Genomic DNA, 12,889 nt, shown 5'->3' on the forward strand with positions numbered 1-12,889 from the left:
ATTTCATGTGATATAATTCTATATTACAGAAACTAATATCATATTATACAATATCGTATGATACAATATTATAGAATATACAATATTGTATCATAGGATACAATATTATATTTTGCAATATCTTATGTAATAGTATCATGTGATAAAATAATAAATTAATAATACAATATAATATTATACAATATTGTATCAGAATATACAATACTATATATAACGATATCATGATACAATATCATAACATAAAATATCAAAAAAACTGATACAATATCATATCGTATCATATAACTTTTTATAATATTACATATGGTATTATATTGTATCATATTAAACAATATTGTTTCATACCATACAATACTATATTTATATTCCACGAATATTTTGCATGTAAAGCTACTGCAGACCATAACACAGACAGGGTACTCAAAGTTTAAATGACGAGTTTTAATTGTGACGTCACAAACGTTGAACGCTGATAAATACAACGTCACAAGCGAAAATCAAAGGTCACGCTTGTGGCTGTTACAGTGGCTCTTCCATTAATTTAAACTTACCCATAGGATAATACAGCAATTTTGGGGTATAATTCGCATTTGCGTACAAGGCAAGAAGGTAAAAAATGTAAATTTAAGTATTGAATCCTTATTTTTTGAAAGATATGGTCTCATAACTGCAACGGTGTGTGCATACAAATTGAATAACGCGCGTTACAATACTATACCATAGGAATCATGTTATATCATTTATCAAAAAACACATCTATCTATCGGGCAAGTTTGAGTGAGGTAGGAGATTTCTTTAGCATCCTTGATAATTGAGATCAGGCTCTGCATCTGAAGCAACCTCTGCGTTTCATTTATAATATAGTTAAATCAACTATGCAAGCTATCATCTATAAAACATGTGATCTGTTCCAAAAAAAATAAACCTCATCCAGCATCCGAAACATATGGCTTAGATTCAGCATTCAAGCCTGTCAGGTGCATCAGTATACATAAGACGCATCTCCATGCAAGTTTGGTGAAGTTCAGACCAGTAATAACTAAGATATCATCATCAGAGGGTACTAGCAATTAAAACCTTAAACTGCTCCAGCATCCGCAACCTTTGGCTCAGATTCAACATCCATGCCTGTCAGGTGCATCTGTATCATAAGACACACCATCCATTCAAGTTTGGTGAAGTTAGGACCTGTAATAACTAAGATATATTTTTTAGCATCCTTGATAATGGAGATCAAGCTCTGCATCTGAAGCTTCCTCTGTGATTCATTCATATTCGGTTTAATCGACTATGCAAGTTTGAAAAAGTACTATTATCTATTAAACATGTGACCTGTTCCAAAAAACTTAACCATATCCAGCATCTGAAACCTATGGCTCAGACTCAGCATTCAAGCCTATCAGGTGCATCAGTATCATAAGACGAACCAGCCAAGGAAGTCTGGTGAAGTTAGGACAAGTAATAACTAAGATATAATCATCAGAAGGCACCTGTTTCAAAAACTTTAACCAGCTCTAAAAACCTTAACCTCCTCCAGCATCCGAAACCTATGGCTCAGATTCAGCATTCAAGCCTGTCTGGTGCATCAGTATCATAAGACGCACCATCCATAGAAGTCTGGTGAAGTTAGAACAAGTAGTAACTAAGATATAATCATCAGAGGGCACCTGCAACAAAAACTTTAACCAGCTCTAAAAACATTAACCTCCTTCAGCATCTGTAGCCTATAGCTCAGATTCAGCACCCAAGCCTGCCTGGTGCATCAGTATCATAAGACACACCATCAATGCAAGTTTGGTGAAGTATGGACCAGCAGTAACTTAGATGTTGCTATCAAAGGGCACCTGCAACAAAAACTTGAACCTGCTCCAAAAACCTTGACCTTCTCCAGCATCCGAAACCTATAGCTCAGATTCAGCACTCAAGCATGTCTGGTGCATCAGTATCATAAGACACACCATCCATGCAAGTTTGGTGAAGTACGGACCTGCAGTAACTTAGATATTGCTATCAAAGGGCACCTGCAACAAAAACTTTAACCTGGTCCAACAACCTTAACCTCCTCCAGCATCTGAAATTTAGGACTCAGATTCAGCATCCAAGTCTTTCAAGTCCATAAGTAGGTCCAGATGCATCATCCATGCAAGTTTGGTGAAGATAGGACAAGTAATAGCTTAGATACAGGACCTGCAACAAAAACTTTAACCAGGTCCGGACGCCGACGCCGACGCCGACGCCGAGGGTATAGCATAAGCTCCCCCTGACTTCGTCTCGGTGAGCTAAAAATTGTTTCTCTTAATTATATTTTATGTAGAGTTTTAAAAACTAACGTCGAGGACAAACAGATGGAATGACGGACGGACAGACAAATTAATGAATGCTCAAAAGGGTATACTAACAAAAAAAATTACAGTAATAAAGACGTAGACTTTCAAAACAACCCCCTTGTTGAATCTGTTTAACCACTAACATTTTCTGCGTGTGTTATTCTGACAAAACAGTTCTACTATTTACATTTACCCCCCCCCCCCCAAAAAAAAATGTTGTTGAAACCACACTTTCTGAAACGTCTTACGTATAAGAAATGTGGTACTTCTATTAGGTACACTGACCGCATTCCTTATCAAACGTCTTATTGATCGAATTTACAGGCTCCGGTGCCATCTTTTGTGCAAGGGAGTTCAACATACACCAGACATCGTCTTTTACGTGGTGTTCTTGCGATCTAACTAAACTAATCTATCATAGTTGTTACAATGACAAGGGAATATGTCAATTTCCGTTATCCTATTGCAGTTAGTTTGATACATTGAGGTTTCCATAAATATATCTATAAAATTCAATAAAATTTCGACAAAACAAAGAATATCAATTTGGGTACTCCATTTGATATTCAAAACTTTCAAGCTAAAGATGTTTATCATATGATCATACCCATATCTACATTTGTATAAAGTTTGATAAAAAAAAAACCCAACAAGATTTGGCTACACACAAAATAAAGAATAGTAAAAGCAATGCTAGAAAAGGGCGCATAAGGCGGTAAATGTCCCTCACTTGAAGCAATCAAAGCGAACTGTGCTCAAATGTAGTCAGAATATTCTTTTTTAACCTGACTAAATTTTTAATATAGATTCAATGACGCAAATCAGTACTACGTTTTCATTATGTAAGCATGACAGGCAAATAGGATTCAATTGTATGCCTAAATTTTGCCCATTTACTGTCCAAAATTACAAATTTTAGGTGTGATGGGTGAAGTTTCCACTCTATAAATACATTTTTTAAAAGACAGATTATTCATTTTTATTATTGATTTATAAGAATGGGCAATATTTGTGTGTGTTTTTAAACAAGTTTGATAAGCGGAGGCTTTATGTTATTTCTACTTTGGCGAGAGGGTGTTTTAATCACCCGGGGGGGGGGGGGGGGGGGGGGGATTCTTAAATTTTTGTGCCTTTGTTTTCATTGAAGTCAAAGATTATTATTTTCTTTATATTAACCTTTACGATAGTATTGGTAATTTTTTTTAATCAAGTGGATAACGACCACTTATAAACACGTTTGACACACGGTAACGTCAGTAGCGCTTGCATCGAAAGCGCATGGGACCATGCTGCAAAGTTTAGAAGATTAAAAAATAAGTAATTTATTATAAACATTTAGGGTTAAATATGTTCATCTTAGTTTATATATATGTAAGAAAATGTACTTTTTTTTATCAAATGTAAGATTTCGTGTATGTTTGTCGTTTAAACATCCTTTGTGCGGGGATAAAAGAAAAGCCTTGTGCAAGCCTCACGAATATATACACCATTTCAACTCTTTGGATAAAGTCAATATAAAATCAAACAATATAGATATCCTATATAGATACAATGGATTCATTCAATGGTAACATTATCCGGTGTGTAAAATTTCAAAGGCGTACGATTTTTGCTTTTTCTTTTATTTCTTATAACGTACTTCTACAAAGCTTCACTTTTCATAACGTCATTGAAGCACAATGGCAACGCTCAACTATCATACAACGGAAAATTGTTTAAAAAATATTTTTTTAAAAATGCAGCTTTAACTTGCTCTCATTCAAATGCACTGATAAATAGAGAATAATACATACCCTTTTCCATATCACAGCTTGTATCAGCCCGAGACTCCAATATCAGCCCGAGGGATGATATTGGTCGAGGGCTGATACAAGCTGTGATATATATTTATTACATACTTAGTAATAAATTTAAAAAGAAAACCCATCAACTTGAACAAATTAATTATTCATATCATTTGAAAAAAGTCTGGACATGTACATGTATTTAATAAAAAATATGAGTTCTTCTTGTTTTAACAAACATGAAGCTACAGAACGGAATTTCATCAGGTTTAAACGTTGACTGCTTTAAAACATTTGCTAGCATTTGAAGTTTTCAACTGCACTTAAAAATGTCGATTGTAACTGAAAATGTTTTATTTTTCGTCTGTAAACATGCACAAATGCCGTAGCCAAAAAAGGCAGAGGAGTTCCGCAAGGGGTGTGATACGGATCCGTATCAGCCCTGGAGGGCTGATAACCTGTATCAACCCCGGAGGCCGATACGGATTTTGTGATGTCATCTGTATCAAATATGCAAAAAACCTGTATTTATTACTAAGTATGTAATAAATTGTTTCATTAAAGCTGACATGAATTCATAAATACGCATTATTTCCCTTTTATCTCTGACTACCGCCATATTAGATTTCTATTGTTCTGCTCATCGCTACACACCCCCTATATACAGATATAAGGCCGAGGGCACTATCCATGCTTCACCGCATTCAGGAATTTCATACACCCGAACACGTTACCTTGGACGAAAAGAATTGTAAAAACGCGTTTTGAACAAAAATAATATGACAACTAATGCACTGGCAAGATATATCCAATAAACGACGAAACAAGACAGACTGAAATCCAGGCGCAGATACTTCGAAAATTCCTCGATAACTGTAGACCGTTTTCCAATGTATTACATCGCACATGCGCAAACCACACACTGTGGCAGATCGAGCAATGTCAATTATCGCTTGAATTTTAGAAACGGAGCGTTTTTGTAGGATCAGATGGAAACGTTGTTACTTTCTTGGATTTACTATCATTTAGCTACTGTGTTCGATGTAGTGTCGCCGGGGTTTTCAAGAAGATGCAGGCGTTATGCACTCTGAATAAACGACACGTGTTCGATGTGCATGCGAAGTAAGGCAGCACTGTTTGTGCAAAATAATACGGATACCTTGGCCATCCTTTCAAAGAATGAATAAATATTGTATTTCATTGATTGTTGTTTTCTTTATTACATTTTACTACAATGTGTAGTCCATGCATTTAGAAGTCCGTGCAACGTAAATGCCTTGATCGGAAAGCAACCGACCGTAACTTTCTCAACCGGTATATATACCCCTATGGCAGTAGAAGGAGCGATCGAAACTAATATGGCGACCAAATGCTTTTATGAATTGATGTCAGCTTTAATAAACTGGTTTGAATTCCTGGTTTAAAAGGGCCAAATTTCAAAGAAAAATGATAATGGAATTTCCCAATATAATGCACATTTGTTTTCATATAACCTACAAAGTTTCTTAAAATTCTGAGCATAGGTTGGAGAAGAGTTCTGCAGACAATAAAATTAACAACCAGAACAACATACAGTTAAAAGAAACCCCAGAAACTTCTAGTGTGGGGTAAAATGATTTCCATTAATATTAGCATGTTACAAGAAAGACAACTGCTAATTTTATTTCCTTTATTTCATATCTACAAAATACATGGATAAAAGTAAAAATTATCAAATAGGTCATGTAAAAACAAATATATACTTAAAGGACACATGCTGAATATCTTTATCTGATGCAAATGGCTGCATTGGACAATGATTTTAACAATTAACAATGTTAGTTTAGTAGTAGTATAGGTAGTGAACAAAAGTATAAAATATTCAACAAGTGTCCTTTAAATATACACAAAATTTTTGTAAAGCCTTAAAATTAATTCCTAAAATTTAATTTTCACCAATTTTTCAGATTTTGGTACAGAAAATCTAGCATTATCTATCTTCAATGAAAAACTGAATAAAAATATTCCAACAGATTTCATCATGATTTAACAATTCAGCACCTACAGTTACTTTTTTTTTTTTTTTTTTGCATTTTTCTGTTGACAAAACAAGAGAATGGGAAACTCGGTCAGGTGTAAAATAAAAAAAGAGAAAAGAATGAAGTCATGTGAAAAATAAATGTTATCCCTTGTTTTGTAAACATTAATATCATGATATCTGAGTTAACTATTCTTTCATACATCATTCATTCATGCTCTCTTAATAAATTAATGGAGGAATGGTTACAGTCTATGGAACAGTCTAACAAGATGAAGTACAGAGATCTTTTTACAGCGAAAATTTCAAATGCAGAAATCAAAAGTTGAAATGAAAAAAATGTTTTCAAGTATCAACTGAACTTGTATGCTTCAAGATAATGATAAAAAGAAATGGGTCTCAAAAAATAAAAAAAACTTCTGATATAAAAAGGGGTTTCAGATAAAAGATCCTGATATGATATGAACAATGATATTCGCATACACAGCACTCCATATGGAGCGACACATAATGACACATTTAGATTTATCCACCATTGAGGGGATCACACACAGATTTCATCCACTGCTCCACAACAGTTCCACTTCAATCACCATGACAACACACAAATCACAGCCTGTTGATTAAAACCTCTACGACTTGTTCATAGATCATTCTGAGATGCCAGTTCTTTCACCACCTGTCCTTTCAGTTCCGAACAAGAGCTGATTTTCATAAACTTTGAAGAGGCATATTTTGTTCGAACAGCCTGAAAATTTAACAAATTTATTCATAATCCATGCTGCTTAATTACAAATGAAACCATAATCAACAGTACAATGTTTTAGAGAGAAGAATTTAAATATTTTTCTATTTTCTAAACTTAGACATGTAGATATCTGATCGGCTTTGATTAGGAGAACTTAAGTATTGTACTAAGAGTATCCATTCAATAGAACCACTGGGGAACAATTGATACCTCACTTGTCTTAATGGAAATTCATCTCATAATGCCCCCAAGAAAACAATTTTTGTTATTCTAATTCTAAATAAAAAAGTACTTACTGTCAATTTGTACGTCTCTGCTTTGATGACTAGACTACACAACTTTTTCATTAGCGGGGACAAGTCCTCCTCCGAGTAGGAACTGTAGTGCTCTAATGTGTCCGTCTACAATCAATCGTTACTCAGCATTACAAAATGACATCCAGTTTAATTAAACAAAGTAGCAAACAAGAATTCAAGAGATTTTGCCTCAATATTAGTGGCAAGTTAAACTTGCATCAAATCTTACCCATTTTGTTCCGTCTAATAACTTCATTGAAAGACAAAGGGCAGCAGCTGCTATTTCTGAGGGGTAATATTGCACCATATCGTACTCGATGATTGTCAGTTCCATCAAATACTTGGCCATTGTGTGCTTGCTGGCATCAACCTGGTAGGAATTTTCAAATGAATCTTTACTTGGAAGTTCAAAAACCACTTCTCACTAAAATGATTAACTTCAATTGACATTTCAAAATTAAAATAAAAAAAAATTAAGATAATATTCTCACCCCTCCAGCTTTTGAGTTGCGTCTGAGGAAGTGTAAACACAGAGGTTTTCCCATGCCAAAGTCCAGTGTTCTGAGGATCAGGGCTTCCATTTCCCTGATGTCTTTTTTCTGGTATGCATTGTCTGTGATGTACACAAAGTCAGCAACCTCTGGAGCATACATTTCTTCATATTTGGAAGCAATAAGCATGGCTGTCACCCCGACCAACTGGAGCTTGTTACGAGGCACTGGGTACATCTAAAAAATATTAACAGCAACCTTGTATCCATTTGAAGAATGGAAATGTGTAATAATTCTGAGAAATCTTATGCATTTTATACAAGCTTGAATATTAAAAATGTCATTTTCTTTTTAATATGACATTAATATTGTGTGTTAAAATCACTTGCATTAACTACATTTGCTTTACACTTATTTGTGCATGTAAATTCTTAAATACCTGAAGAAAACGATCAATGATCGAAACAGTTAGGTAGAGAGTTTCTTGTAACAGGTGAAATCTGTGATGAACTTGGCACAACCAGTCAATCAAAATAGCTCGCATTTTTCCAGTTATTTCATATCCTTCTAGGAATTTTGATTTCACTGGATACTTTTTCTGAAATAAAGATCAAAATGTGAGCCTTAAAACTCATCTTCATACGCTACTGATTCTAAAGATTCACTTCAATAATAGTGACCATTCTATGTGTAGATTCCAAAAAATAATTCAGTTTAAACAAAGCTTGCACATTCTAGAACTTCCAAACAACTTTTCTTTAACAGTAGTTCATATTTTAAGCAACTTTAGAAATTGTAAGCAAAGAAAAGAAATAAAACCTACCTCTAATTCTTTCATATACTGATAAATATCGTTGACATATTCACTGACAAGTTGGGGATTGTCTTTGTCATTTTCGTCAATATCTTCCACTTTGAGTAGAGCCTTAGAAAATGCCTCAGGTTTATCCTCACTAATGTCCATAGACTCGGGGTGTCCGAGGAGGATATCTGTCTTTGTAACATTTTTCACAGCTTCTATTGAAGGTTCCTGTTGTACAAGGTTTTAAAATTTTTATTTGCATTAAATTTTTAAAAAATTAATGTGCAATCCATTTGAAAAAAGAATTTAATCTGTCATGCATACAACTTACTGATTTTGTCTCGGTTTCCACAAGATCTTTTAAGGAGGAGGTTGCTTTAGCTTTGCACAGTTTCTGTCTGGTGACAATCTGCTGTTGCTGTAGGATTTCCTTTTTGATTGCATTGGTCTTTTTGCTAGGGTCTATCGTTATAGCCGAGACTTTGTGTCCAATATTGTCGATTGTTCCGAGAGCAGACCTGGTTCCCATGTGTGACGCTGGCCGCTGTAGTTCTGTTTTGGCGAGTAATGCTCCATCAGGATTTTCTTTGTTGATGAGAATCTGTGTGCTGCCAAGTGGTTGACGTGCCTACCAAAATGAGAACACACTATTATAATTTTCAGTCAATTACAATTTCAAGCATGACAATACTGAATGTAATAAAATTACATGTGCTGATTCTATACTTTCACTAATGACTAATCACCTCCATATCTCTTAAACCTAACTTCTTGAAAAAGTATAATGTGTAATAATAAACATCAAATATCGCATTAATTTCCCTGTTTTTCTTCTGTTACATGCATATTGTATAAAGGAAAAAAGTCTATGACTATCTCAAGATTGTTTTTAAAACCCCCATTTCATACATTCTTTTAAGAACATGTCTAATCCTGCTATACTTCAACGTTTTACTTCGGAAAAACATTTAAAAAACCCTCATGAATGTATAAAAAGGTTATAAAAACATTAAAGTAATAATTAATGAAAGCAATTTGATTCGCAAAATGAATGCATATGTCTAGTTCATATTTTTAACTGAAATAAGAACCCGGGAATGTCGTGCTGCAGTACAAAACATGTCGGCAAATGTTTACACCACCTCAAAATTGCATTCTGCTGCAAATATCTTACCGTCTGTGGTCTGTTGGTTAAAGCCATTGTTTCAAGATGAGTATGCATAAACTTTCAATTGTTTTCTATTGTGAAACCACTGCATATGATGCCCGTGCGTCGCTGCCTGTTTTCACAACATACTGATGCTTGTTCTCACCATATTCACTGCGGGGGTGTTCAAATTCTTACCGCTGTACACCCATTGGATACCTTTAGAAATATACAACTTTCCGATTGGTTAATTCATGTTTTAGCTTGTAGCAACCCTATAGATGGGAGAACATTGAAATTAAAATTTGATTCTATATCTTTTCAAAACATTTTATTTGATAAGACATCTTTATATAGTAAAGAAAGGATTTTTTAATTTTATTTTTTGCAGTTGTTCTTTTCAGCCCATTTCCGTCCGTGTGGTACTTCTCGGACTTTTACCATTCTATGTATGGAAAGCACCTGCAATACGCGTTTCAATTAGTTTATTGCATGATGAAACTTGTAGTTCATATAGGTATTTAAATTACCTATGCATTGTACATAGATTTAAAATAATCAATTTAATGTTCTAAATATAGAAATAGTGTATAGTAACCCGCTACCGTACATGCAAATTGTTGAATTAGCTGTTTTAATTAAGGTTGCGCGGATCATATCGATCTCGGCCAGTACATACATGCATTTAAAAAGCATGTAAAAATCGAGCTGGTCAGCAATTTTTTTTTTTCAAAGCCAGTAAAACAGTTTGAAGTAAAACAAAAAATTGAAATTAACAAACTTAGACATATTAAAGGTATAACTAAATAAATTGATAAATTCTTATTTATATCTAACCTAGCTATATCTTATTAAATGAAACAAATGTTATGTATAATATTTATATATATACGTCCCTGATTAAATGTGAAAATGCATTGATTATTGAATATTTTTTGCGGAATATTTGCCGTTTTTAAGCACAGGATCCTCCAACACTGCCGCACCTGCACACCTCTGTGACCCCCCACCCCACCCCCCCCACCCCCCCACCCCCTTGCGAATTTGGTTATTTTTACTCTTTTGTAAAAGTTTTAATTACTTGTAAATACTGTATATTTAGTCTACATAATCAATGTATTTATATCGTTAATTAATTTATTTTTACACATACACAGAGTGCACACCACTGGCGAATTAAAGGGAACATGGGGACAAATCAGTACAAGTTAATGTTAGATACTCACTTGTATAAAGGCCGGAAAAACTGTCATGATACTGATCAACTTAGGTATATTACCTTAAAGTTTTGTAATTCAAAGAAATCAAAACTATCTATTACAATCTTAATTTTTTTTTTCAATTACAAAACTTGAATGTAATATGTATATTACATGTTACATTAAAAGTTTTAAATTGCTGCATGGAACCCCGCACGTTAGTGGAGTGTGTGATATTGGACTAACTGTGTTGGATTTCCACACGTATAAGTGTCGATTTTGTGTACAGAATTATATCGGACTGTCCGTGCTGGAATCTCCGCACGTTGAGTTGTCGTCTCGGAACTCCAAGACTGAACTGTTTCATTGGAATGAGTGTGCCGTTTTATTGTCCGACTTAAATACAACTTGTTTAACTTGTTTCGTTTTGGAGTTAAAATTTCAATTGAGCATTCCCCTGAATTTACCATATGAATTTTTACGAACTTTTACATTACAATTTACATTTTTCAATACAAATCGATTACAAGGTACGTTCGTGAAAGTTGGGTTTTATTTAAATAGTAGAGAGCTGAGTAACATCCTACCGGATTAACCGCGACTTCATGGAAACTTCACGAAAAGAAAACGCTTAAAATTTCATTGGTAAAATGTGTGTACCAAAATCTCATGCGTAAACGTAAACATAGTAAAAGAAGGAAATAAGTTAATGCGTACAGTGTAATAGAATAATAATAGAAACAAATAAAAGAAAAGACGCTTGTTGACCAAATATTTTGACTTTAAAATTCAATTGAGTGAATGATGATACAGCATCAAGCTATGCATTACCTTTTTTGAAATTATGTCAGTTTTCTTCTTCTTTCTATCGCCTATATAAATTATCTTCCTTCTTTTTTTAACATCGATCGCATAATTCAGGGACAAGTTTTATTTTCCATATACCAATTCTTTAAGGAAATGCAGAGGGAAAACCAGCTAAAATTGAGTATAATTAATTGTCAAAGATGAGATGTTTTTGAAAAAAGAACTTTACTTAAATTCAATGTTTATTTACTATAATGCATACACTAAATTATTTAATAAATTTATTTAATTGTTTAAATGAGGGAAAAATAATAGTATTGAATTAAAAAAGAAAAATAAATGAACAGTGAAATAGAAGTTAAAGGTGTATTTCCACCCCCCCCCCCCCCCCCCCCACGGTTTAGGATTTTCATGATTCTGGAAAGTATCATTTTGCATTTTCCCTTTTTGCTTGTCACGATTTTTTTGGATGAGCCTGCCCCCCCCCCCCTTCAAAAAGATGCTACGTGCCTGAAAAACACCCAAAACAGACAAAAACAAAACCAAGTTTAAAAAACCCCGAATGACACAAATGGAAGTTACTATAGAGACATCTTCCTAAGTCAAGTGTTTCTGATCTGCTCTGCTACTTTGTGAAAAACGAAGCGGCCTAGCGGATCAGAAAACTTTGACTTGGGAAAATGCCCTAGAGAAGGAAATTAAAAATCTAGAACAAAATGTGCAAGACAAAGAAAAAGAGTTAAAAATATATGTACATACGTTAATCTCGGTTGAGGGGACAAGTTGTAAGAGCTTGGGTAAATTAAAGTGAATTGGTGAAGGGAAAAAGCCATAAAAATTTATTTTTGTTCTTTGGAATCCGTAAAAATTTAAAGCATACAAATTCATAAGGTAGACATTAATAAATGGTCGATTATTTTTAATTAGGAGGAAATAAAAATGTTTTATGAATTTTATTGATAGATTTTAATGTTCTTTCAGAGAGATAATGATAATTGATCGAATACGTGTCAGTTGTCCAGAGCATGAAAATCGTCAGCTATTGAATGCAATAAGTTAGGTTGATGATTACATGAATTCCAAAAACAGTTTAATAAAAAAAAAAATGGAGGCCTATATTATTGTGATAAACAATCGTCGGAGGTAAAACTGGTTGAGAAAAGAATCCTTTCTGTTTCCGACTTTTCCCGCGCAAAACTCACTCTCTCTTACCTTCCGCTGTACCGAGAATGAATCGGGTCAAAACATGATTGGCTTGAGTAATCATTTCG

At 34.0% G+C, this 12,889-nt stretch overlaps 1 protein-coding gene across 1 annotated transcript; it reads right to left on the reverse strand.

Moving 5' to 3' along the window:
- Positions 1 to 6,430: 6,430 nt before the first annotated feature.
- On the reverse strand, positions 6,431 to 9,804 carry LOC105317174 (G2/mitotic-specific cyclin-B). The gene is made up of 8 exons (XM_011413733.4): positions 9,640 to 9,804; positions 8,797 to 9,093; positions 8,487 to 8,693; positions 8,103 to 8,261; positions 7,664 to 7,900; positions 7,402 to 7,542; positions 7,173 to 7,277; positions 6,431 to 6,876 (listed from the first exon to the last, which is right to left on the reverse strand). The coding sequence occupies exons 1-8, from the start codon at positions 9,685 to 9,687 to the stop codon at positions 6,772 to 6,774; spliced, it is 1,299 nt and encodes a 432-aa protein (XP_011412035.1). The 5' UTR covers positions 9,688 to 9,804; the 3' UTR covers positions 6,431 to 6,771.
- Between the last annotated feature and the right edge of the window lie 3,085 nt (positions 9,805 to 12,889).

The sequence above is a fragment of the Magallana gigas genome, chromosome 6 (genome assembly GCF_963853765.1).
Source record: "Magallana gigas chromosome 6, xbMagGiga1.1, whole genome shotgun sequence".
NCBI lineage: Eukaryota > Metazoa > Mollusca > Bivalvia > Ostreida > Ostreidae > Magallana > Magallana gigas.

What these genes read in the sequence shown, in the direction of transcription:
- LOC105317174 (XM_011413733.4), bottom strand. Translation starts at nt 9,687, where the DNA reads ATGCATACTCATCTTGAAACAATGGCTTTAACCAACAGACCACAGACG. An exon ending in GCAACTCAAAAGCTGGAGGG is followed by an intron (nt 7,543 to 7,663) that starts GTGAGAATATTA and finishes AATTCCTACCAG; the next exon opens with GTTGATGCCAGCAAGCACAC. An exon ending in TATTAGACGGAACAAAATGG is followed by an intron (nt 7,278 to 7,401) that starts GTAAGATTTGAT and finishes GATTGATTGTAG; the next exon opens with ACGGACACATTAGAGCACTA.